General features: G+C 50.1%; 1 protein-coding gene across 6 annotated transcripts; it reads left to right on the top strand.

Annotated features, from left to right (window-relative positions):
* Positions 1–283: 283 nt before the first annotated feature.
* AKAP8 (A-kinase anchoring protein 8) lies at positions 284–24,548 on the top strand. Of its 6 annotated transcripts, none has more exons than XR_008745176.1 (14): positions 284–391; positions 6,565–6,603; positions 7,291–7,323; positions 9,384–9,672; positions 10,832–11,438; positions 12,192–12,336; positions 13,082–13,129; positions 15,111–15,207; positions 16,984–17,125; positions 17,767–17,860; positions 18,802–18,932; positions 19,755–19,850; positions 21,442–21,639; positions 23,302–23,439. XR_008745176.1 is itself a non-coding variant. In XM_055793121.1 (14 exons), exons 1-13 carry the CDS (start codon positions 373–375, stop codon positions 23,806–23,808), a joined length of 2,247 nt encoding a protein of 748 aa, XP_055649096.1. In that variant the 5' UTR covers positions 284–372; the 3' UTR covers positions 23,809–23,828; positions 24,021–24,548. The 6 variants fall into 6 exon arrangements, 3 of the variants coding, with proteins under 3 accessions (XP_055649096.1, XP_055649097.1, XP_055649098.1); XR_008745174.1 differs by having other exon boundaries at positions 21,442–22,556; positions 23,302–23,436; XR_008745175.1 differs by lacking the exon at positions 23,302–23,439 and adding an exon at positions 22,380–23,261.
* Positions 24,549–25,502: the final 954 nt, after the last annotated feature.

Consider the following 25,502-nt stretch of genomic DNA (forward strand, 5'->3'; position numbering starts at 1 on the left):
TCGCCGCCCCCATAATGCACCATGAGCGGGCGAGCCCCGCGCCGCCACCCAATCAGAAGAGGCAACGGCTATGATTGACAGGAGGAGGGGGCCTCGGCATTGACCCACGGAACAAGGGATTCAGCCAATAGGACCGGGGGATGGATGCCGGCAGGGGCGCGCTGGCCAGTGGGAGAGAAGGGAGCGTCGCGCCGCTCGGCGAGCTCGGCCAATGGCGGGCGCGGGGGCGGGCTTTTGGAGTGCGGCCAATGGCAAGCTTCGTGGGCGGGGCAGAGCGGCGGAGTGGCCCAATGGGCGGCGGGCGCGGCGCGCCTGCGCAGCGGGCGCTGGGGAGGGCAGTGCGGCGCCGCTGGCCGGAGGCGGAGGGGAGCGATGGAGCAGGGATACGGCGGTAGGTGCGGGCGGCCCCGGGGCGGCGCTGGGGCCGGAATTTCTCCTCCCCGGGGCGGCGGGTCGCTTCTTCCGCTGCCTCAGCGGCGGCTCCCCGTAACGGTGGGGCGTCAGCCCCTGCGGGAGGCGTTGTGCTCTCCTCCCGTGAGGGGGCGCCGACGCTGATTGGCCGAGCGCCGCGTCGCTCCGCAGTTGGGCGCCGCCGATTGGTGGGCGACTGTTATTGAGGGGGGGGGGGCTGTTCCCTTCTCAGCCCCCCGGCCGCTGGGGGGGCGGAAATGGAGCCGGTCCCATTTCTGAAGACGACACAAAATGGCGGCCGCGCGGCCACGCCCCCCGCCGCGTGCGCCTCCCACCCCCCCCCCCCCCCCCGCTTATGACACCCCCCCCCCCCCGGGCGCCGCGTTCCTTCCCCGGGGAGGCCCCTGCAGGGCCGCTTGATGAAGGGGGGTCCTCGGTGGGGGCAGCTGGAGCGTATCCTCAGGCCCACGCCGGGCATCGGCTGAGCGCCGCCCCCCCCTCCCCCCCCACCGCGGGGCACCGTCTTCACCCTGGGCGGAGCTGAACACACCACCCCCCCCCCCCCGTTACCCCCGGGGGGAGCCCCAGCGGGTGGCTCAGCAGCGGGGGCCCGATCCTGGCATCTGTCACAGCCACACAACGAGCCGTGGTGGCCCTGTGTCGTCGTCCTCCCCCCCCCCCGGTTTCCCTCCTCGAGCCCCCCAGCTGTGCCTGCACCCCCTGAGGTGCTTCCCCTCCTCACAAGAAGGCGTCAAAGGAAGGGGAAGGTGTCAGGAGACCCCCCCCAGAATGTCCCCTCCTCACAAGAAGGTGTCAAACAAAGGGTAGGACGGCAGGTGAGGCCCCCCCCCGAAATGTCTCCTCCTCACAAGGCATCAAACGAAGGGTAGGGCAGCCGGTGAGAGCCCCCCGAAATGTCCCTTCCTCATAAGAAGGTGACAAACAAAGGGAAGGGCAGCTGGTGAGAGCCCCCCCGAAGTGTCCCCTCCTCACAAGGTGTCAAATGAAGGGTAGGGCAGCAGGTGAGAGCCCCCCCAAAATGTCCCCTCCTCACAAGGTGACAAATTAAGGGTTGGGTAGCAGGTAAGGGCCCCCCAAAATGGCTCCTCCTCACAAGAAGTTGTCAAAGGAAGGGTAAGGTGGCAGGAGAGCCCCCCAAAATATCCCCTCCTCACAAGAAGGCGTCAAAGGAAGGGTAGGGCAGCAGGTGAGAGCCCCCCAGAATGTCCCCTCCTCACAAGAAGGCGTCAAATGAAGAGTAAGGTTGCAGGTGAGAGCCCCCCAAAATGTCCCCGCCTCACAAGAAGGCATCAAACAAAGGGTAGGGCGGCAGGCGAGAGCCCCCCGGAATGCTGACGAGACTCAGAACAGCGGGGAAAGGCTGTTAATGGCGTTAAGCTTTGTCTGCTGGCGTGGGGGAGCGATTTGTGAGGGGAAAAACCCACCCTCCTTCGTCAAAGCGCTGAACAGCCTTGAGCTGATCAGCCTCGCCGTGCTCTCCCAGCTTCTGCTGGGGTTTATTATCCCTTTAACTCCTGAAACGAGGCTTGTGGAAGTGGAAATGGAAAGAAAGTCCCCCTGGTCAAAGTTGGATCGATGCATATCAGTTTAAAAGTCTCTGGATGAAGTTGATTCAGCTGTGAGGTGGTGGCATGTGGGTAAATAAATGCTCCCAGATCGGAGCCCGGAGCATCCCGACAGCCTGGATCCACCCGGAGCATCCCAACAGCCTGGATCCCCTCCCTGTCGTGCCCCTTCGGAGCTCTCCATCCTCTTCCCACCTTGAGTTCATGCTTCTCTTAATGTTCACCTTCAGGGACACCACAGTCCCACGAGGGCGGTTTTTACTTTTGCTATTGAAAACGCTTCCTTGGGTTTCATAACATAATAACGACTGTGGTGGGATTTTATAAATAATACAGCAGCAGTGCCGTTTCTCCATGTGTTTAATAACCCCACAGGTCACTTTTTATGCAATGATCGTTTGTAATTCACCCGGGCGTCGTGTTGATACAGACCTGTTGACAAGTTGCTCTTTCCAGGTTCCTCCTGTCTCCACTTTCAGCTTGGTGGAGACCTGATGCCCGGCATCTCTTTCGTCATGCTTTTAAATGCTTTTTAAGTGTTTTACCTGTTCTTTGGGCATAAAAATGAGGTGAGAAACATTGACAGGATTAAAAAAAAAACAAAACACCTCAAATCTGTGTTGAATCATGCTCTACGAGTGCCAGTTTCTCTCTGCCAACACCTGAGCGAGTCTGGATAAACAGCTCGGAAGAGTTTAGGCAGTTAAAAGTTACTCCTGAGAAAGATTTCGTTGGCTTTGTGGAGTTAATGAGCTGCTTAAGTCTTCCCTTTGCCTTGCAGAACTATTAATAGATTAAAACCCCCGAGCGCTTTGCAGTTTTGTTGTGGACTTTTACCATTACATGGTGGAAAAATGAATGAGTTCTTGTATATTTGGGGGTTTATAAATAAACCTCAGGTGTAGTCGCCTCATAACCAGCCCCTTCATTTTTAATTCTCTGCGCGTTGAGGATCGTGCGGTTCCACGTGAGTGGGTTTTAGAGGAGAGCACCCTTCACAGCCAAGCCTTGTGTGGAGCATGTGATATATAGGTTTAATTTAAATACTTGGGTTGCTTTGATTCCAGCAGAAGACAAACTTCATTCTCCCCGGATAAAGTCCTTTGTTGAAATCAGCAGGAGAAGCTTGGGCCTCCCTGCTTTCAGAAGGAATTGTCTCCTGGGCTCCGGCTTTTTTTCTGCTGGTGTTTAAACTTCTCAGCACTTCACACAGACTAAACAAAGCAGATCTGTGGAGGTTGCTTCCTCGGCTCCAGAGTCGTGCTCCCCGCGTACATGTGTGCAGAGAAAAACGATCCCCAAGCTTTTCCCCCAGCTCAGGGAGCGCCGTCCTGGGAGTCAGCCGGGAGTCAGGACGCGTTGTGCACTTAGCTCTGTAAAATCCACTACTTGCTCCGTTCCAAGTTGGTTTTTTTTTTCCTTGCTCTGCATGTTACTTTGTGTTTATTATCCCAGAAGGCGGCGATGATTTGTTCCGCTGCGTTTTTCTCTCTGGGGATGTTTATGGATGTGCTGTGCTGCTGCAGAACTGATGTATGCAACCTCTGCTCGTTGGTAGAGTCATTCGTACCCAAGTCTTTCATCTAGTGGGTTTTCTGACGTAATATTTTGTTTCAAAATTAGATGTTGAACTCCAGTTACTGCATTCTGAAATTGTACTGAAAGCTTTAGGTCTTGAATTAACCCAGATTTCTTCATTCCTTGAAAGAATACGATCGTAGTGGTAACAGTGGTCATTGTGGCCAGTCAGACAGCCAACATGTATGCACATAACGTAAAGGCGGGGAGATTTATCCTATAGAATCTGGAGGTACAAAGAGGTGGGACACTGGCTGAAAGACGCTGTGTTTTGGGCCGAGCAGCCTGCGTTTTCCTCAAGGTTTTTTTGCCTCCTGAATTAAAGTCCCCAAGATTTTCTCAAAGGTGGGTTAAAAATCGAAGGAGAGGAGCTCGCTTTTGATCAGACCAGTCTGTGTGCCGTCGAAAGCGTGAAGGCTGCTGCTATTTTTGGTGTTCCCCGGGTGAGAGACTGAGCAACCTGCCCAGAAAAAAGCTTCCCTGCTCTGGCTTCCCTTTCTCTTCCCAATTTTCTCCGGCTACGAGCGTGCCTGGAGGCAGGCATCGAGCTGGGATGATGCCTGTGACAACTGGGGGCTCGGTGTCACTTGGTGTCACTTGAAAGAATCAGGGGTGCTCAGCAGTTTGTTTGCAAGAGGTGACTTAATGTGCTGGAGGAGGGAGCGTGAAAATTGAGCTTTTTTTTTAAAAAAAATAATCAGTTTTAAAGTCAGGCTTTGGGGTCAGAGGTTTGTCCTGAATTTCCATGCTCTGTCTTGATCTGATCCTCTCCACGAGCCCCACCAGCACTGGAAAACCTCATCCCGGTGCTGTCCTGCTCCTGCTGGAAAGCGAAGTTGGACGGGGAATGACTGGACCTAAAAACACCCGTGGTGGGAAAGGAAATTACTTGGTAGTAAAGCTCCGACTTGAGACGGTGTTCACGTGTTGCAGTTCCTGTTTTGTTGGTGCTGTGGTTTCTACAGGAGTTCAAAAATACAGCGGCGACTGTTTTACCCATCATTTCTTGAGGATTTGTGAGCCTAAAGGTGATTGCCCACCAAAAAAATCCAAGTTGTTAAGAGGGAGAGGTGTTCTACCATCCTTGGTGGGTGTTAGGTTTGTGCAGGGAGCCAGGGGCAGCAGGAGAAAAATTGTAAAATGAGGGGCTGTTTTGCCAATTTAGGGGTTGTCACCAAAAAAGAAGTTTTTGGAAAACGGGGGGCTGCCTCCAAAAAAATAAAAGCTTTGCAAAATTGAGGGCTGCCCCCGGAAAATAGAAAAGCTTTGTGAAACTGGCGGCTGCTGCCCGAAATAGAAAAGCTTTGCAAAATTGGGGCTCTCTCCAAAAGTATAAAAGTTTGCAAATGGGGGGCCACTGCCAAAAATAGAAAAGTTTGGCAAAATTGGGGGCCACCTCCAGAAAATGCAAACCTTTTTTTTGGAACGTGGGGCTACCACCAAAGAGAGAAAAACTTGGCAAAATCGGAGTCTGCTTCCAAAAGGAGAAAAGTTTGGCAAAATTGGGGGCCTCCATCCAAAAATATATAAACGCTTTGTGAAATCAGGGGCTGCTGCTAAAAGTACAAAAGCTTTGCAATATTGGAGGCTTATCTCAAGAAAATAGAGAGGGTTTATGAAATGGAGGGTGGCTGCTAAAAAAAAAACAAACAAAACAACTTTGCAAAATTGGGGCTGCCTCCAAAATTGGGAAAGTCTGGCAAAATCAGGAGCCACCTCCCCAAAAGTTTTTGCAGGATCGGTGTCTGGCTCTCCAAAATAAATTTTTCAAACTTGGGGGCCCAATTCAGAACATATAAAAGCTTTGTGAAATTGGGGGCCACCTCCAAAAATGTCAAAAGGGTTGGAGGGGGATGAGGTTGCTAAAGGGAAGGGAAGCTGCCGGGGGGGAGGCAAGGCCAGAACAAAAAATGGGGAAAAATTTGGGGTAATACAGTGGGTATCGAAATAATTCGGATCCATAGGAAGCTGGGTATCAGCAGTTCTGCATGTGGACCAACTTATTTTTTCCCATCAGGATAAGAAGTGCAGATTCAAAAAATGTTTTTCCATGGAGAAGTGACAAAAAAGACGCTGGGAGATGCTCCCAGTAAAACACCCATCGTGGTGCTTTTGATTTCAAGATTTAATTTAGATAATCTCAGGGTTCTGTTGCAGCACGGAGCTTATTTATCAAATGCCCTTTGAGCAGATGAAGGTGTTTGCTGAGCTCGCTGCGGGCCTTTTGGGGGTTGCTGTGATGCCAGCGATGCTGATTTCCCCCCACACCCCCCACCCCACCCCCGGAAACTTGGGAAAAGGTTTAAAATGGAGAGATGATTTATTTTGGTGAGGAAGACCCCTTGCTGCTGTGACGTGAAAGCTGCTGGAGTCACAGCGGGAGCACTTGCGTGTCGTGGCCCTTTGCTTCGTCTTCCACCCGGGCAAGCGCTTCATCCCGCTGCTGTTTTGGGAGAGACCAGACCGAAGCTGCCTCGTTAGCACAAAATTGCAATTAGTGCTCGAAAGGGGAGGGACCTCCATTTATTTGATTGGCTTTTATCGTAGCAGTGCTCATCTCGTAATACGTTTGCGGATAACCAATGTTCCCTGCGAAAAAGGATGCTGCTGCTGGCATAAAACAATCGAAATGTCCGTCCTTGATGACGGTTCGCTTCTTTAAATGATTTATCCTGCAATTTTCTCCTACGTAAACGTAGTTTTGCACCATCCTTATGTCAAGCACCTCTTCAAACTGATCTCTTTCAAAACACACTGTCATTTTTTTTAATTCTCAGTGTTTCGGTACATCTTGTTGACCTTCAGATTGCTGAAACGATAGGAAAGAAAGCATCAGGCAAGCTTCAGGTGTGTTTCCCCAACAGTAAAAAGCAGAAGTGCAGCTGTAATTAAAGACTTCATGGTTTTTAGAAGCGATTAAGGGAAGAAACAAACCCCTGTGATAAGAGCAGAGGTGATCTTTCTAACAGCTCCCTTCTTTTTCTTGCAGGTTATGGCACCTGGAATACTGGGGCCACCAACACTCAAGGTGAGTTTTGTGTATATAAAAAAAAATAAAAATGTAGGGAATTGCAATTTGAGAATATAACTTATTTTTATTTCTTTCTAGCCAAAGTTGTACAATATAGAAACAGTTTTTTCAGCCTTTCTTCTCCTTTTATCTGTTTGAGGGAATTTCTCCTTGTTTTTCTGTAAAGTTGCCTCCGGGACAGCGTGAGACGCTATGATTCCCAGCATTCCCTACTGGAGGAACTGGTCCCAGTCTGGTGTATGGTTAATCCTGTGCTTTGCTTTATCGCCTGGGGTTTATAAGTGCTGCAAAACAGAGCGTGGCTGGGGTATTCGGGAGTTGGGGTGCTCTCCTCTGACCTCCTGCCCAGCTTGAACAAGAGCAGAAGCAGCGGGATGCTCCTGAAAGGGATGGGTTTAGCGAACGTCGGTGCTTTTGCTGCCATTTTACTGCTTCTTGACAGGTTTTCAAGCACAAATATTTGAAAGTGTTTGAAAAAAACATATTAAAAGAAGGACATATTAGCCATTTCATTTGAATAATGAGCTACTGGAAGTCCCAGCTGCTTGCTTTCCCATTCTGTGCAAAAGCGTCTGTCATTTTTACCCAGCAAGTAGACTGAATGACATATATTTCATCTCCGAAGCTTTTTGAGCTGAAACACCTTTTTTTTTTTTTTTTTTTTTTTTTTTCTGTCCTGTTCAGGTACATACGCGACGAATGCAACGAGTTGGCAAGGTAGGTGCTGAACGACCTCACTTGTCCCCGGGGGCTGGGGTGCCCTGCTCGGTCCCTCGAGCCGGCTGCGGAGCTAATCTCCGGCTTGTGCGCTGTCTCCGCTTGGAAGTCAGCATCATGGATGTGATGCCATGCTTTGAAACCGCTCCTCCTCAATAATTAATTCATTTATCGTTACTTTGTGCCTGTGATTGCAGCTTTTTCCTCTTGCCAAGGCAGCAGCTTTGTCCTGAGGACTGGTGGCCATCTGTTCCTTAAAGCAGAAAAATGAGCTCGAGGATGAGAAAAGTTGATTTCTTTTGTGTCCCCTCCTCTCGTTTGACCTGGGACAGCCGGATGTGTGCATTAATAGATTGATTTTACCGAGTTTATATCATTTTCCCCTCAAAACCCAAGCTTTGTGCTTGTAATTCTGGCAGCTTGATGGTGCACGGGCGCAGTTCTCTGTGCGAGCCGGCACTTCCTCAGTAAAACAGGATTTGCTTTCGCTAATGAACTTGGCAGCTCTGAGCAATTAGTTAATTGGCCTCTGTTTGGATCCTGTGGCTCTTGTAAGCTAGTCTTAACACATTCCCAAGCAAAAGACTGAAATTGTTGTCGAAAATATTATTTCATTGGCCTTCACAGTATAAAACTGAACGCTGTGTGTCAGGCTGTGGATTCAAACCTCCCAGCTCAAGTCGTAGCTGAAGATGAGGATTTTTTTTTTTTTTCCTGTTATTCCTCTTTTTTTATAAAGCCTGAGCACTCCTGTCGAGGACTCGCGCACCGAGCATTGTGCTGGCGCAGAGCATAAAAGCTGTTCCTGCTCTGGAGAAATTATAATCTGAATAAAAACACAAGTCACAGGCACGTGGTGGATCCCTCACTCCACATCTTGAGATCACTTGAAGCATCCACCAGCTTCAGGGTGTGGATCCCTCGCTCCGCATCTTGGGATCGCTTGAAGCCTCCAGCAGCTTCAGGGAACGGATCCCTCTCTCCACATCTTGGGATCGCTTGAAGCATCCAGCAGCTTCAGGGTCCGGATTGATCGCTCCACATCTTGGGATCGCTTGAAGCCTCCAGCAGCTTCAGGGAACGGATCCCTCTCTCCACATCTTGGGATCGCTTGAAGCATCCAGCAGCTTCAGGGTCCGGATTGATCGCTCCGCATCTTGGGATCGCTTGAAGCATCCAGCAGCTTCAGGGTGCGGATCCTTCGCTCCACATCTTGGGATCGCTCCGCATCTTGGGATCGCTAGAAGCATCCAGCAGCTCCAGGGTCCGGATCCCTCTCTCCACATCTTGGGATTGCTCTGCATCTTGGGATCGCTTGAAGCATCCAGCAGCTTCAGGGTGCGGATCCCTCGCTCCGCATCTTGGGATCGCTTGAAGCATCCACCAGCTTCAGGGTGCGGATCCCTCGCTCCGCATCTTGGGATCGCTTGAAGCATCCACCAGCTTCAGGGTGCGGATCCCTCTCTCCACATCTTGGGATCGCGTAAAGCATCCAGCAGCTTCAGGGTCCGGATTGCTCTCTCCACATCTTGGGATCACTCCACATCTTGGGATCGCTTGAAGCATCCAGCAGCTTCAGGAGCGCAGCTGCAGCACGTTGGGTTTTTCCACCCCACCGTGGTATCTTGCCACAGATATTCACTCTTTGAATACAACTGGCTGCTTTGATTTTTCTGATTAATTCAGTTAGGCGCCGTCCTTTTTTGGTGGATATATGGCGATGTGCCTGGCAGCGCTTCTGGTTTGGCTTTTCTCGTGGTGTTTTGGGGGACCGTGTGACGTCGGTGGCTCAGGGTCATGTTCAGAAATCGCAAATAACACCAGCAGTGCTGTGTGTTGGCAGTTAAAAGCACACAAAGGAGGAAGGTTCTTAACGCTTGTAGGGTTGGGGAACGAGAATCTTTGAGGTTTCTTGCTTTAGGAAACCAAATTTCTTTTAAAGGAAGTAAAACCCTGCTGCAGCCTTGCCTGGTAGGGTCCGTTCACATCTCAACTCCTCCAGCTACTCGTGTCTTTATAAAAACTGTATTAACTGCAATTTTATTTTCCTTTCCTGCCAGGCTACGAAGGCTATGACTACTACAACACCCAAACCACCGCCGCTAATACAGCGGCCACGTACAACTACGCCGCGGCTGCTGCCACCTCCAGCAGCTGGGAAACACCCAAAACTTCGGATCTGAGCATGAACACCGATGTCAGCGCCACCATGCCCATTGCCTCCTACGGTGCCGAGACTTCGGCCAACGAGAACTCGGATTCCATCATCGCCAAGATCAACCAGCGTTTGGATATGCTATCGAAGGAGGGCAGCGGCGGGACAGGGGAGGGGATGGAAGACCAGGATAGGTGACTGTTCCACTTCTTACTGATTTTCTGTAGTAAAAAAATAGCTTTTAAAAATTATTTTTTATTATTATTGTTATAATCATAATTATCATTGTTATTGTTATCATAATCGTTATCATAATTATCATATTAATTATCTTCAATAAATTAATTTTTATTTTCAATTAATAATAAAATAAATTCTTATTATTTATTATTAATTTTGATAAATACAATTTTGATTTAAAAAAATAAGTAATATAATATAAAATAAATTTAATTTAATCACTGTGACTTCAGATGAAGCTGTGGTGATGGCATAGGCGCGATCCAGCATTTGCTCCTTGGAGAAAAAAAAACCCTTAAAACGCTTTTTTTTCTACCTGCCCTGACACATGTGTGTGCACACGTGTGTAAATATTGGATACGTATATATGAACCTCAAACAGATCAAACTTGATGTGCATACCAAGCATTAAAAGCGACTTCCATTGTCAATTCAGTTCCTAGATTTTGCAGGAGGATTTTTACTTAATAGTTTTTAGGTTTCTTAAAGTATTTTTTTTCCTCTCTGTCCCTTTTTCCTCGTGGCTGCCCAGTAATTAATTTTATTTTTTTTTCCTCCCGCTGGGTTAAATTATGCCAGTCTGGAGAGCTGTTTCACATCGGGGTGTGTTTTGCTGCTGAAATAACAATTCAGATGTTGGCAAGTGTTACTGAATAAATGAAGTTTGGGGTTGGTTTTTTTTTATCATTTGATGCTCGCTGCTGTGGTCGGGCAAGACACTGAGGGGTTTATCTGCGTTAATTCACGGCCGGAGGCGCAGCTGGAGGGTGAGGCAGCTTCAGCCTGGGAAGCTTTGGGGATCTGCTTTTCAGCTGGCAAAACATCCAGAGCAGTTTAACGCAATTGAGTTAGTACTGTTAGGATCTCTCTGAAGGATTTCTGTCCAGATACTCGTGCAGAAAACTGCAATTCTTTGATATTTATTTATTTTCCCCGAGAATAAAGAAAAAGCGATCTGGGTACAGAAAAGTGATCAGGATGCAGGGTTTAAAAATATTTTTATTCTGGTTGTCTGGCCAGAAACACTTGGATTGTGATAAAAATGGATGCAAATGCCTGTGTGATGTGTGGAAAATTTATTCTGGCTGCTGACTGTTGTCTCCTCCTGTGCAGCTCTTTCAGATTCGAGTCTTTCGACTCGTATGACTCGAGGTCTTCGATGAACGACCGCGACATGTACCGCTCCAGCTACGATTACGGAGATGTTGGAACCGATCGGAACGATTCCTTTGGGAGCCAGTTCGACAGCCGCAGGGATCAGTCTCGCAACCGAGGAAACAACTACGGCCTGATCCGCGGACGGGGTCAAAACCGCGTTCAAAACCGAGGGCGCCTCAACGCTTTCAACCGCGCCGACCACTTCATGCCCTCCTCCAGCTCCGAGCGCCTCTCGGCTCGTTGGAATGAGTTGAACTACATGGGTGGGCGTGGGATGGGGGGCGCTGGATCCAACAGGCTCCCTTCCCTCTTTTCCCAAGCCCTCATTCCTGACTACGGCGATTATGGCGACTACGGCGATTACGGCGACTACGGCGACTATGGGGATTACGGCGATTACGGCGACTATGGCGACTATGGTGACTACGGAGACTATGACTATGGCATGATGGGGATGTCGGGCATGGGAATGGGACGGTATGGGAATATGCCATATGGAATGGGGAGGCAACGAAACAGAGACAGGATGGGTACGGTGCCCTGGCACATGAACGCGCTCATGGTAAGTAATCGCTGTCAGTTTTTGTCGCGACGGAGGGAAGACACAGTCACTCAATATGAGTGATCAGCAGACTTCGTTTATTGTGTCTTACCGTCAACTTTTATGCCTTGTTATAATTAGCTCATACGTATTACAAAAGTTAAGCTCATTATTGGTTAGTTCCCTAAATACCAAGCCCACCCCTAGTTTCTCTTCTGTAGTTATCTGTTCCCACCTGCAACATTCTTTTCCCACCGCAATCTTCCTGTTATTGTGTAACTTTTGCTTTACTTCAGATAAGCTGAGAGCGATGTGCATTTTTGTCCAGCCAGCTGGACTATGTCTATGTGACCTTTTTCAGCTAGCCAGTTATCCACAAGTTTTTTTCTTGTCGGGATCGCTTTTTTTTTTTGCTTGGGTGGGTAGGCTTCACCGTTAGAGCGGAGGCCTTTGGAGAAGCACAAGCCTTTGATTCACGCTTCTTCCACGATGGAATAATTTAAATCCTCCTGGATAGAGCAGAGTGACACCAAGCTTGTGTTTACCCATTTCCATGGAAAATCGAGCCTCTGGATACTTGCCCTCTCCCAGATCTTCTCTCCGGGGGCACCAACTTTTTGGCTGTGCAAATCCCTTTATAGCCAAAAATGCGTCTGTAGGGTCACAGGAATTTAAACCTCTTTAGGAGATGGAGCAGATGGGTGGAATACTTGGATTTTTCACCTTTTTCGGTGTGTCGAATTGATTGATAAAAATGATTTCTTCCCGCTTTAGCCCAAGAGAAGAGGTTTCCGAAACCGTTCAGGTGGGCGATCGGACGGTGAGGGAGGGGGCCGCAAGCGAAAACAGTCACAAAGTGGAGATGAGCCAGACAGCAAGCAGGCAAAGACCGACAGCGAAGGAGATGACACAGAGAACGGTGCGAGCCTGTCTTCACCCGCTAGTACCGGCTCCTTTCCCTTAATTTTAAGCATTTTATCTTTCAGCTGACTGCGAGTTGTTCCGTTTCAGAGCTGTTGTCTTTTTTTCCAGCCATTAGCGTTGTTAGAATACTCCTGCAAGTGCACAGGGTTTATGATCTGTGTGTTTGGGTGGCCTGGGACAAAATTTAATGCCGCAAAATACTCGTGCAAGTGCACAGGCTTTATGATCTGTATATTTGGTGGCCTGGGACAAATTTTAATGCCGGAGAATACTCCTGCAAGTGCACAGGCTTTGTGATCTGTGTGTTTGGTGGCCTGAGGCAAATTTAATGCCCGAGAATACTCCTGCAGGTGCACAGGCTTTGTGATCTGTGTATTTGGTGGCCTGAGGCAAATTTAATGCCCGAGAATACTCCTGCAGGTGCACAGGCTTTGTGATCTGTGTGTTTGGGTGGCCTGGGGCATATTTTAATGCCCGAGAATACTACTGCAAGTGCACAGGCTTTGTGATCTGTGGTTTTGGGTGGCCTGGGACAAAACTGAATGCCCAAGGCTTGTGTTGTGAAAGTAAGAACTGAGTTTGCCACAGAAACTGAGGGGCAAAGAGAAACCACGGAGCTGTTTGTGAGCTTCTCTGGAGTCCTGAGACGTTTGGTGGTTTATTAGGGGCCCTAAGTGGGAGAAAAGACCCCCCCACCCCCCATCCCCCAACACCAGCTAAATGATGTTTCTTTTGTGCAGCAGATGAGGGCGAAGGAGAGGAAAAATCAGGAGATGAAGCTGACAAAGGTGTAAGTAACCCTTCGGGTTTTTAGTCAGTCTTTGTGGCAAATGTGGGACTATTCAAGCACTCCAGCAGCTTCTTCTGCTCTTTTGACTTTGATGAGGGTCAAATTATTTAAAATCGCCCAGCAACAGCATTTTGAGCCCATATATTGTGAAATTGTTTGCTCCTCATAATTTCTCCGTGCCCTTCAGCCAGGATTACTGGCTGATTTGCTTGCACCCGGGTGCCTGGAAAGCACTTGTAGTGGAAAGGTTCGGATCCTGTGCTTGTGCTTCTGCTTCTGGCGAGGCTCGTTAGGGCTAAATTCCAATTAGTGGTTGGTTTGCCAGGTTGCATGGGGGTCATTGCCGTTGATTTTACTCAGGACTGTGCGTAACCTGCAGTACTGTTCCTCGGCACGGCGACTCAGCGAGGAATTCTGGTTTTGAGAAGTGATACTTAGCGGTGACACCCAACCTGGTATATGTAAAACAACGATTTTGTAAACGCTTATAAAAATAATAATTTTATGCCCAGATTACAGACCTTTTGCTTGCCGTGTGACCTGGCTGGGTGGGTTGTGAAACTTCCAAATCATGATAAATAACAGCAGCATCTTTTTTTATGTTTCTCTTTTCCAGGAGAATGGGAACTGGTGTGGTTTGGCAGAGGAAGGTGGGATGTTACACCCCGCCACGCTGTCCTCCTGGACTAATCCTGCCCTGAATCCATCGGCTTCACCCCGGGGTGCTACTGAGACCTTGAGTTTTTAAATCAAAAGTTGCTGCTGTGTCCTGTTCCCCAGCCCAGGGCTCTGGCATCTGTCATGGTGCAGAAGTGCTGCCCTGGTTCCAGGGGGGGTGCCAAAACATTTTTTTTGGTTCTTCTGGGCTTCTTGGCATAGGCACTTGCCACTGTTGGCTGCCCTGCTGCGAGGACAAGCAGGGCAGAGCAAAAATACCATCAACTAAATCGTTTTTTGGGGAGTCACTGAAGCTAAACCCTGGTTTGTTTGGATTTTTTGCATATAGATGGGAATCTCTCAAGGTATGTTGGAGCACTAATTTCAAAAGCACATGGTCTGAAGTAGCTGAAACCACTCCAGCTGGCTTTAGGTTGGAATTTTCCGTCAAGGCACCTCAACCCCAAGCACATTGTGCCTTCTGCGTTCAGTGACTTGGGGGAAAACCACGTGTCGGACTTGCGTTGCCGCTTGTCGGTTTTTTTCAGGATTGCAGCTGAGATGTAGCTGGTTGTTAAAATTCCCATTTAAGCTTCCCGCTATGTCTGGGTCTGGTCTCCCGACTTCTTCACCTGAAAACATTGTGGGTGGATGATCTAGTACCCGAGTCCTGTGAGGCTGATAGGTCTCTGACTTGGAGCTTTCCACCCCAAACCACTGCAGAGCTTAGCTCGGCTGAATCTTCAGTTCTTTTTTGCTTCCCCAGTAATTACCAAGGAATTTTTGGGAAGGTGACGTGAGGTATCTTACCTAAAACCATCCCAGGGAAGCAGAGCTGCTACTCAAGCACTGCAGTGCACAGCATCTCCGCTGGCTTTGGTTGCTGAACTTCAAGTAATGTTTTCAGGCTTGTGAAAAAGAGATGAATGGGGAAAAAAAATGAGGATTTAGGGAGGAAGTAGCAGCTCCTCCCAAGGAAGGGAGATGGAGGGGTGTCTTTGCCGTATTGTGGACTTTTTCCGCTAATGGCACATCCCGTCACTGCCTGTGAAGACTTTAAGTTGCTGTGGGAAGTTCAGGGAGCCAGAGGGAACGAGGGTTTAGGTTTCACAATAACAGCTGGAGGCCTTGGAAAGAGGCTGCCGCTTCCCTCCGGTCGGAAGCTGGTTTGGGAGAGGGAGAGCTTCCCGAGACCACAGGCTGTGACTTCCCAAAGCTGGGAGTCAAGAGGAGATGGAGGGACTTGGGCCCCCAAAATACCTCAGCCAGCAAAGTGGGGTGGCTGTGAGTGTGGTCATTCTAATTTATTTCCCCCCGCTTAGCATCTGGAGATGGCTGTGAGGATGATGATGAGGAGGTGAAAAAGAAGAGGGAGAAGCAGCGAAGAAGAGATCGGATGCGTGATCGTGCTATGGACAGGTAAGAAGAGCAATAAACCAGCCCGTTCCCGGCGTTTCTGCAGATAACGTTATTCCTCTGCCTGACCGTGTTGTCACAGGAGTGGTTTAGGTCGCTTAAAGAACCACCAGCAAAAGCGCTAATAAGTTTTATTTTAAGTGGAATAGTTTTAATACGAATTTATGGGAGTAAGGCTTCCCAAAGTTCCGTGGCGGAGTTTGCTATTACTTACGACGTAGATAAATCGAAAGGAGAATCGAATTAAAATTAAGCTGGAATGATTTACCCGGAAACTAAAGACTTAAAAGGGTGAGGGAGACCCTCCCGTTGAGCACGGATTTGAGGACCCCCTCACTTTCTAAACTCTTGCCAGAGCTTGGGTGCAGCTGGAATCAGTCGTAGTCTCAGCTTGGACAAGTTTGGATCTAAAGAACGACCAAGGCTTACTCACAATTTAAGGTCGATCACAAGACATGCGCAACACTTGAGCTGGGACTATTTTTGACATTTACAAAGTGAATTGGTAGGATTTACTTAAATTACAAAAAGTGGTTTAACTACAGGTTTGAAATGGTGATATGACTTAGGGAGGTGCCTAAATCAGTTCACGCTCATGCGCAGATGGGCACAAAGGAATAGATGTATAGAGATACACGTAGATAAATGTACAAAAGTTCAAAGTTCCCCTCGAATTCCCTGAATTTATCACGTGGAATGCCCTTGCCTTTCTCCCTGGGCAGCGCTGAGCCTCGAGGAGGGGAATATCAACCCAGGCTCTTCCATCGGCTTTTCGGCTGCGATCCTCCTGACTTGGCAGCTCAGGATGGTCGCATCCTGCTCAGTGCTGGTCAGAGCCCAGGAGAGCTCGAGGCACCTCGCTTAGGGCTGCTCTTTATAGGGTCAGAGGTGACTGGCTTTAATCAGCAGGAGGTTTCTGTCCTGGCTGCAATCCTGAGTCAGTAATTCCTGGAATTTTCGGGATTCCAGTAGGTGCTGCTGGGATTCAGATAAGAAATGTTGCAAGGCTGTTGGAGGATGTTAACGATGCAGATAAGGAACGGTTCTGGTAGGGTCGTGCCATTTCCCACCTCAGCCGTGGAAGAGGTGCTGGTACCATCAAGGGATGTTTAACCCCCCAGCTCGTTACCCTAATGAGGATTCCTGAGATCCTGGAGTGGCCAGGGGATGGAGTGAGATGCACCCCCACAACATGGGAGAAATCTAGAGTGTTTTGGGGCTCTGCATTCTGATTTCATCAGGTTTGGGGGAAGGGTGTCCCCCTCTTTGTGTGTTTTATGACTGGTTTAAGACGAGGAAGCACGCTGTGGGTTTTAATACGTTGATGAGTGTAGTTCCAAGTTCAGAAGGGTGTTTTCAGTGGCTCTATTTGCAGCCTCGCTGTTAAAATAAAACAATAAATGATCTAAAAAGAGACTAATTGGCGAAGGTGGCACAGTGATTCTGTATCTCAGGGTTTTTTTCCACGCTGGGGAGAGGATCTTGGTCTCAAAGATGGACGATTCGCTACCTGCCCTATGAATTCTTCCAGTCGCTTTTGAACTCACGCGGGGTTTTAGCGTAAGGTTTTATGGAGAAGTAGGTGCTGCTCGATCTGCGCGGGCTCCATGGTGGTTACAAAGTTCTGAGACAGAGGAAAATGGTGCAGGGTGGCATCTGGAAAAACTTGAGGGATAGAAAGAAAACTGAAGAGGTCTCCTCTTGATGTTCTTGTGAAGCTGAGCTCATTCCTCATTTGCCGTACGGCTCTGTTTTTGAATTTTTGTTTGCTCTGTTTAGAATCCAGTTTGCCTGTTCCGTCTGCAAGTTCCGCAGTTTTGAGGAAGAGGAGATCCAGAAACACCTCCAGAGCAAGTTCCACAAAGAGACCTTGCGATACATCGGTACCAAACTCCCGGATAAAACCGTCGAGTTCCTGCAGGTAGGAGGGGTTGCCTTGGTGTTAGCTCAACCCATCCTTGCGTCCACGCTGGGTTTTTCCGGGCTGAATTTGGGATTTTTAGGCTTAAATGGAGAGTGAAAGAGGCTGAAAATTCATCCACACGCGGCCCCCTGTTTGGTGAGCTCAAATCACTGCTCGTTAACACGTTGCCCGATGGCTTCGGTTTGCGTGCCGCGCTTTGTCACGGCTTTTCATCTTCGGAGGGAAAGTTAATGGTATTTGAATTTGAATTTGAACGAAAAGATCAGAAATTAATATTCCAGAGACTGTGTTCTCCGTCTGTACATCTAGAGCTGAGGAAGGTGAGAGAACGACCAGAGCGTTCTATTTTCTGGATGATCACTGTTTGCGTTTTGGGGACATTTTTCAAGGATTTGGGGTTTCCCGTGAGGAATCAGATGGTGATTTGGGAGCGAGGTTCTGTTTGGCTCCGGTTTGGATCTTTCAGTCTCTTGCTCTGGTAGAAACGAGGGGAGGCAGGGAGAGAAAAACACCCACCTGGTCTAGTTAATTCACTGACTGCTGTCTTCCTTGCGGGAGAATTCATTTCCCTTTTGAGCTACTGGATCGTCTCGGTGCGTTGCGTGGCAGACAGCGAGTTTTGTCCTCTTCCCTTCTAGGAATACATTGTCAACAGGAATAAGAAAATCGAGAAGCGACGCCAGGAGCTGACGGAGAAAGAGGGCACGAAACAGAAGCCGGATCCTTTTAAGGGTGAGTGTCTGTTCTGCGTCCAGGGACCGAGTGAGTGTGCAAGAAAACACAAATATTCCTTCCAGGGAGAGACAGCAGCACAGATGTGGAGGATTCGGGTAACTCAGCCTCAGATTCTGGGTGGTTTTTTGCCAGCTTTGTGAAATAAATAGTCTCGGTTGCCACGGGGGAGTGGCAGTCCTTGCTGTGGTTTCTCAAGCAGCAGATTCATGAGGCTCACACAATGTCAGAGGGATTAAAATTAGGGAAATGGGGGGGAAAACTCCCAGGAATTGTTGATTCTATTTTTTTTTGTGGCCGTTTGGTTAATCTGGCTGGATCCTGCATTCGATTTTAATGTTAAAAGTGGCAAAGTTGATCTCTTGTGGCAACAAGAGTGATGGGGGGGAAAAAATGCGCTTGGCTCCATCGCCGTGCGCATCCCCAATACACTTCTCAACATGCAGCCCCGTCTGTACCGGCAGCGGCGTGGAGTTTAGTTTAAGCCACACATTGGCTATAAAGTCTCGCAGTGAGCTGAAGCAGAGAGGAGGAAGGAACCCAGAGGTGGGGGAAGCAGAATTTGTTCCTTCTGCGTTTATTTAAACAGATTTTTGGAGCGGCAGGCTGGTTTCAGGAGGAAAACAGCCCTGGGTAAGCCGACCACTGTGTATCCCTGGCTCTCTTCCTCCTGCACTGGGTACCGCATCGGTACGATCTGGGTTAGAGCAGAGTAACTCTCCTCCCTGTCTTAGAGCAATGTATGTGATTTTATTTTATTATTTGTGTGTGTGTGTGTGTGTGTCCCTGGAAGCAGAAGCTGGAAGGAATATGGGTGCAGAATTAGCGTCTTGGCCGTGATACCCAAGGTTGTTAAGAGGGGGTGGAAAGGCGCCCGTGGCATTAACCAGATCCAAAAATTTGGGTTTGGATTTTCGGCTGACGTCTGGTTGTCGCTGTAGGTATTGGGCAGGAACATTTCTTTAAGAAGATCGAGGCGGCTCACTGCATGGCCTGCGACATGCTGATTCCTGCGCAGAACCACCTCCTCCAGAGGCACCTGCGATCTGCCGATCACAACAGAAACCGCAGGGTGAGACCCCCCTCGCTTCCCTTCGCCTCCAAACCGGAGCCTTTCACCTCTCTCTGGGGGAGGAGAGGGGGGTCAGTCCGGGCACTCAGGGTTTATTTGTGGCTTCTAAAAACCTTCTCGTACTGTCTCCGATCGCACCGCGAGGCGAAGCCACCGGCGGGGGAGCTGTGAGGGGTGGTGGGGTGCTTGTGGCGGCATTCTGCAGGGTCTGCCCTTCCGTAGGGGGGCACGAGCAGGTGGGAAATGGGGAGATGAGGAGGAAAAAATGATATTAAAAAGGGAAATCTGGCCTTTCATTTTCGCTGGGGGTTTAGCAGGGTACGTTGTCCAGGTGGACTGCGTAAATGTGCGGGCTAAATGTTGCCGCCTCTTAAATTCCGGGTGCTTGTTAGAAATTAAAATGAAAAATTGCCTCTGGGGGTGCTTGGGGAATTCATACATGAGACCTAATCGATGCCTAAATTAGCCCAGGCTGGGGAGGGGCTTTGGATGTTGCAGATGGGAGATGGGGTGAGCTCTGGTCAGCACTGCACATCCCTCAAGATGGGCTTTGTCTCCTGTCTTGAGGAGTTTGACCTGAACATCGCTGATCTGGGGACATCTGGGGGGGATGTTCCAGCTGTTGGCGCTGAAATGCATCTTTCTCCAGGGCTTGTGTTAGCAGAAGAGAGGCAGGTGCTCCCTTGCATCTGCTTGTTGTGATGTTTTCTGGGATTTGAGACAGGGCTGGAGGAGGAGGCCAGAACACGAAATTCTTGAGCCAGGCTCCGTGTTCGACCTCCTCCTGCTCTGAACTGAGCCCTGTGTTGGCTTCCCTTGCAGATGGCTGCAGAGCAGTTCAAGAAAACCAGCTTACACGTCGCCAAGAGCGTCCTGAATAACAAACACATCGTAAAGATGCTGGAAAAATACCTCAAGGTGAGTGAAGGAGAGAGGTGGCAACTTGTGCCGAGTTCCCGGAGTGGCACGGAGCCAGGTCTTGCTGGGTGCTGCGTGTCGGTGACGGGACGCTGCGCTGCGTACGATGGGCAGAAGCGTAGGTGCCACTCTGCTGCCTTTTTATCTCTAAATCTTGGGTCTGGTTTCTTTTCTCTGTAGGCGGTTTACCACTTCTGCTGTGGTTTTTTGGTTTTGTTTTTTTATTATTATTATTTTTTCATTCCTTTAACTTGCAAACTATACCTACTGTCATTTCCAGGCGTGTGTAGATCAATTACGAAACCGTCCAAAACGGGAACGTTAATTAAAGAAACCAAAATAGCAAAAGGAGAGCTCCGGTTCCCCCGGCCACCCCTCGAGCTGTGGTCTCGGGGGGGACACTGGGCTCCCCCCCAGTGCAGGGAAGCGAGCGCGTGGGTCGGGAAGCCACCGCTTGAGTTCCGCCAGGATTGAATCTGCCGTGGCTGGCTCGTGGCCCACCCATTAGCCCTGCACGGGGGAGGGGAATTGTTTTTACCCTGTCTAAAGAGCCGGGCTCTGCGGCGCTCCTGGCAGCTCGACCAAGTGACGGAGCACCCCGCCAGGGGGGGTGCATCCCATTCCCGTGAGCTGAAACACCCTCCTTAGCATCCCCACCCCCACCCCACCCCTCCTTTTGGTCCTCCTCTTCCCTTGGGAAGTGGCAGAGAACACCCCAGCCGATCTTCAGAGCCGAGATGGAGCACGAGGAGAGGGCAGGGTAGGGTTGGCTTAAGCCCCAAAACCAGCGTTCGGAATGACAGAAAGAAGCCCGGAAGGCAAGCGCAGACTTCAGAGCACGGGGGGGAAGCGGCTCCATGCGGGAACGCCACGGAGCGAGCCGCGGGGCCGGAGGCGGCGCGGGTGTAACGGGCCAGGTCCGCATCCGAGAGAGAGAGAGATTGAGAGAGAGAGAGAGAGGAGAGGTCGCTACCTCCTCCACCAAGCGAAGATGAAAAGAAGCGCTTGTGGCTACTTGCTTGTTCCCTGGGAATCCGGGAACAGCCCAGGATCCAGCAGGAGAACCCCTTGTTTGCAAACCTGGCAGACAAGGGCAGGCAGATGCCCACACACACACCCCCCCCCCCATGGGGGAGCAGATGTTTTTTGTTTTTTTTTTCTCCCCTTGTCCCACCAGCGTCGTGGTTTTATTGTTTTGGGCTAAACCTGGACTGAGCGAGCTGCAGTCATGCCCAGTCTCTGCTAAAAAAATTTAAAAAAAAATTAAAAAAATCTAAAAATCGAATCAAACTGTGACTCCAGCCTCTGGGTCCAGTGAAAAGAGACTTTGAGCTGAGAGTTTGTCGGCATAGGATCCCCTTAACCCGGCCTCTCATACACGTTGACCAGGAGGGTGAGATAAAAACCCTGCGGTACCCCACAGGAGAAAGAGAGAGAGAGAGAGCGCGCCCTTGGGGGCAGAGAGGTGCAAACCTCCGGGATCTCTCAGAGAAATTAAAAAAAAAAAATATTAAAAAAACAAAACAAAACAAAAAACCCAAACCCCAAAAGACCGGAACCACTCAAGTGCAACTCCGTCTACCCCTGCCAGGGTCCGCAGGCGCATCCACTTCTCCTCATGATCAACGGTATCAAAGGCTGCCGGCAGATCTAAATGAATCAGCACGGGCACCTGACCTTTGTCCATCGGCAGGAGGAGATCTTCGGCTCCATCCCAGCACGGTCTCCGTATCATTCCCAGGTGCAAAACCAGACTGAAAAGGGGTGGAGGAAAATCTGAGGATTCCAGGTAATGCCAAGAGCCACCTCGCCGTAAAACGTTCTCGGCAAACCTTCCCCCAGAAAGGAAGGCTGGAGACGCAGGGCGATAATTAAACAAGCCTTGGCCGCATCAAGAGATGATTTCTTGACCATCGGCCTAACGATTCCTCCTCGGAGGGATGGCGGGACACCTCGCCCTTCCCAAGGGAAGCCGTGACAGTCTCCACCACGAGTGGACTTCACATCCCCCGGTAGATTTTACCGGCGATAACGGACACTGGGGTCCAGATCGCGAGGTAGAGCCCCGATATTTTTAATCTCCCCGTGACCTCCGTAGGGTTAAGAACGATCCTCATCGTTCTGGATGAGGCCAGGAGCCGGAGAAGATGAACGTTGAGGTTTCTCCTCCAACCTGCATGGATCTTCTCGCGTGGAGGCAGCCAACCTGGTCTGAATCTCTGATCGAGGGAGATATTAACCCCAGGATGAGGGGAGGGGGTGGAAAAAAAGGAGGAAAGGGCCAGAGAATTTTTTTTTTTTTAATTTTTTTTTTTTTTTTGCAAAAACTTAAAACCTCTCTCTCCTTCCGCCACACAGTCGATCAGATTTCAGGCGAGGTTTCTGCCATCGTCGGCATGCTGCCCTCCCTCCTTCCCTTCCCGCTTGAGACCTGCGATGGGGGGGGGGGAGGGGGGGGGGGAGAACGAAAAGCCGAAAAAAAACCAACTTAAGGGAATTTTAAAAGCGCAGTTTCTCCTCGGATTGCAGCACCGGGTGTGTGTGGGGCATCTCCTCCCTGGCAAGGTCAAGGTTGTAGGGCTGCAACCACCCTTACTTTGACCCTCCAAGCGCTCGCCCCGCACCTTCCTCCCTCGCCAAAGGCAAGCAGAGCCCCCCGCGAGCGAGGGGGAGCGGTGCTGGGATCCACCGTCGGCCTGAACGAAGGTAATCAGGTGAAAAACCTATCAATTAAACAAAAAAACAAACCAAAAGAAAAACACACTAAAAACCCCCGAATCCGGAGGGTCTTGGTGTCCCCAAGAGACCCCTCGCGGTAGGATGTAGGAGGGAGAGAGCCGCCAGGTTCCGACCGCAGCTGGATTCCTCCATCTCCCGAGAAAAAATAAAAATAAAAATCAAACCTAAAAGGCGAGATGAAAACGTGGAAGCGGCGCCGCTCTTCCCAGGGATGGAAGGGGGATCTGGCGGCTCGAAAGCAGGGCCGGAAGGTTGAGGAATTCCTTTTGGATTTTAAAACGTCTCGGATAAATCCCAAATTCCTCCCGGGTGAGGAGCAGAGCCGGTAAATTCCGGCGCGCTTTGATGGCAGCACCGACACGTAGGGTCCAGCGCGGCGCCCGCGATGCCGCGCACGGGCTTTGCCAGCTTTTCCTGGTTCTTTCCACTCCTTCCAGGTGTGGGATCTTTTTCCCGGGGTTCTTCTCTCACTGCAAATCCTTTGGGATTTTCCACGATGGATTATTATATATATATTTTTTTTTTTTTAGGCCACCATTTTAAAACCATCTGGCGCCAAGCCGCTATTTTGGTTTTGCCAAAAAAACGAAAAAAAAACCAACCAAACCCAGCACCTCTCCCGCGTTTTCCCGGTGGAGATTCCCTTTGCCGCAGCTTGATGACTCTTTGTGTGTCTTTTTTCGCCCCCCTCCCCCCCCCCCCCCCCCCCCAGGGAGAAGATCCCTTCACGGATGAAATCGCCGATCAGGACGTGGATGAAGCTTTGGAAGGTGGGGACGGCGCTGGGGAAGGAGCGACCGAAACCGCCGTGGCCGAGGTGGCCCAGGAAGGGGAAGGAGGAATGGCGGAAGCTACAGAAGCGGCAGTAGCTTCCAAAGAGTTTTCCAAACCTGAGGAATTTCTGAAAAATCTGGGGGAGCAAGATCAGCCCCCCAAACCACTGCTGATGCCCCCCTTCCTGCAAGACGACGAGCTGGAAGCGGAGGAGGCGCCGGCGGAAGCGTCAGCGGAAGCAACATTGGAAGCGCCTGCGACGGCTGAAGCAGCGGCGGCACCTTCGGAAGCCACCGAAGAACCGTCTGTGGCTCCCGAAAATCCCCAGGAACCAGCGGGTTCCCCCCAAAATGAGACTGAGGGTTGGGCTGGCAGAGAGGAGGAGGAGAGGAGCGAGGAGGAGAAGGAGCCGCTGCCAGCAGCTGCGGAGCCGCAACCGGAATAACTGTGAATATTTGCGTGAAGGTGATGATATAATCCACGATTTTTTTGATTGAGTCTCCTCCTTTTTTGGAGCGCCCTGCCCAAACATGTAGCCAGTTTGGGGGTTAATTCCCAGCTGCTTCGTTAAGGAGCCGCCCCAGTGCTTAATTCCTCTTGTTAAGATCCATTGCGCTTCATTTCTGCAAAATTTAATTTTTTTTCTTTTTCTTTTAGGATGAAGAGCACAGGAGTTGGATGTTCCCCAAGAAACCCTCCAGCTGCAGCTCCGCCTGGGTTTTTTTGGGTTTTTGGGGTTTTTTTGGGGTGGGGGGGTGGGAAGTTTTAGAAAGAAAAAGGCAAAAAACACCAAAAAAAACCCCACCAAACCAACCAAAACTAAACAAAAAAAGCTGAGGTTTGGAAGAATTAATAAAAGCATCGATTCAATCCCGACAGCTCTTTGCATCCACGATGCGGTGATAAGGCCGGTGAGCGCCTCAGCCCCCCTCACCCCCCCAATCCTCTGTTTAGCGAAATTTTTTATTTGCTAATTCCCCCCAAAAATGGAAAATTTTCCTGTTGGGGAATGCATAAATTCTCATTTGTCACCTCCCATTTGACTCTGTAATTAGGTTTTTTGGTTGTTTTTTGTTTTTTGTTGTTTTTTTCCTTGAAGCAGCAGCTTGATTCTCTGGAAATCTTGTTTGCGCCGGGGTTCGCGCTGGGTGAATAAAAGTGTTTCTCTTCAAAAAAACTAAAAAAGGCAAGCTGCAAATTTTGTGGGAAAACGCGGCAGCATCTTCCAGCTCCGAACCCCTTCCCTAAAGGATTCACCGGGGGGTGTGTGTGTGTGTTTGTGTGTGGAAATTGTAATGATTTGGTGTTTGCTGGGATGCGGAGGGAAATTGTTGGTTTTTTTAATCAAAAAATGCAGGTTTTTTCGACAAAAATATCCCTTCCCCCCCTGAGCACATTTCTAGGCCAAAAAATGGAATTTTTATAAACGCACCTGCCAGTGGTGCTAATGAGTCCCCCTAATTGCAGCTGCCCCCCCAGTGCTGCACGGGGGTGCACCAAGCTCAGCCCCAATGGGATTGGGGTGGTGGGGGTCTGTTCCCCCTGCCCCCTCCCCGTGGGATGTTGCACCCCATGCAGTGCATCGCCCCGGGGTGCTGAGTGGTGCTTTGCACCCCCAGGGACAACCCCCCTTCCCCCCTCCCAGTGCAGCCCCCTCTGTGCATTGCACCCCACCGTACAGTGCAATTTGTGCACGTTGCACCCTGCTGTGCATCCCAGCCCGTGCATTGCACACCCCTGTGCATTACTGCCCATGCACCACACACCCCTGTGCACTTCACACCCCATGCATTACTGCCCGTGCATTGCACGCCCCTGTGCATTACTGCCTGTGCATTGCACACCCCCGTGCATTACTGCCCGTGCACCGCACACCCCAGTGCATTGCACACCCCGTGCATTACTGCCATACACTGCACACCCCCGTGCACTGCACACTCCTGTGCATTACTGCCCGTGCACTGCACACCTCCATGCATTGCACACCCCGTGCATTACTGCCGTGCACTGCACACCTCCATGCATTACTGCTCGTGCATTTTGCACCACCATGCACTGTACATTCCTGTGCATTACTGCTCGTGCATTGCACACTCTCCCTCATTGCACACTCTGTGCATTGCTGCCCGTGCATTGCAC

The sequence above is a fragment of the Falco peregrinus genome (assembly GCF_023634155.1).
Source record: "Falco peregrinus isolate bFalPer1 chromosome 12 unlocalized genomic scaffold, bFalPer1.pri SUPER_12_unloc_1, whole genome shotgun sequence".
NCBI classification, from domain to species: Eukaryota; Metazoa; Chordata; class Aves; order Falconiformes; family Falconidae; genus Falco; species Falco peregrinus.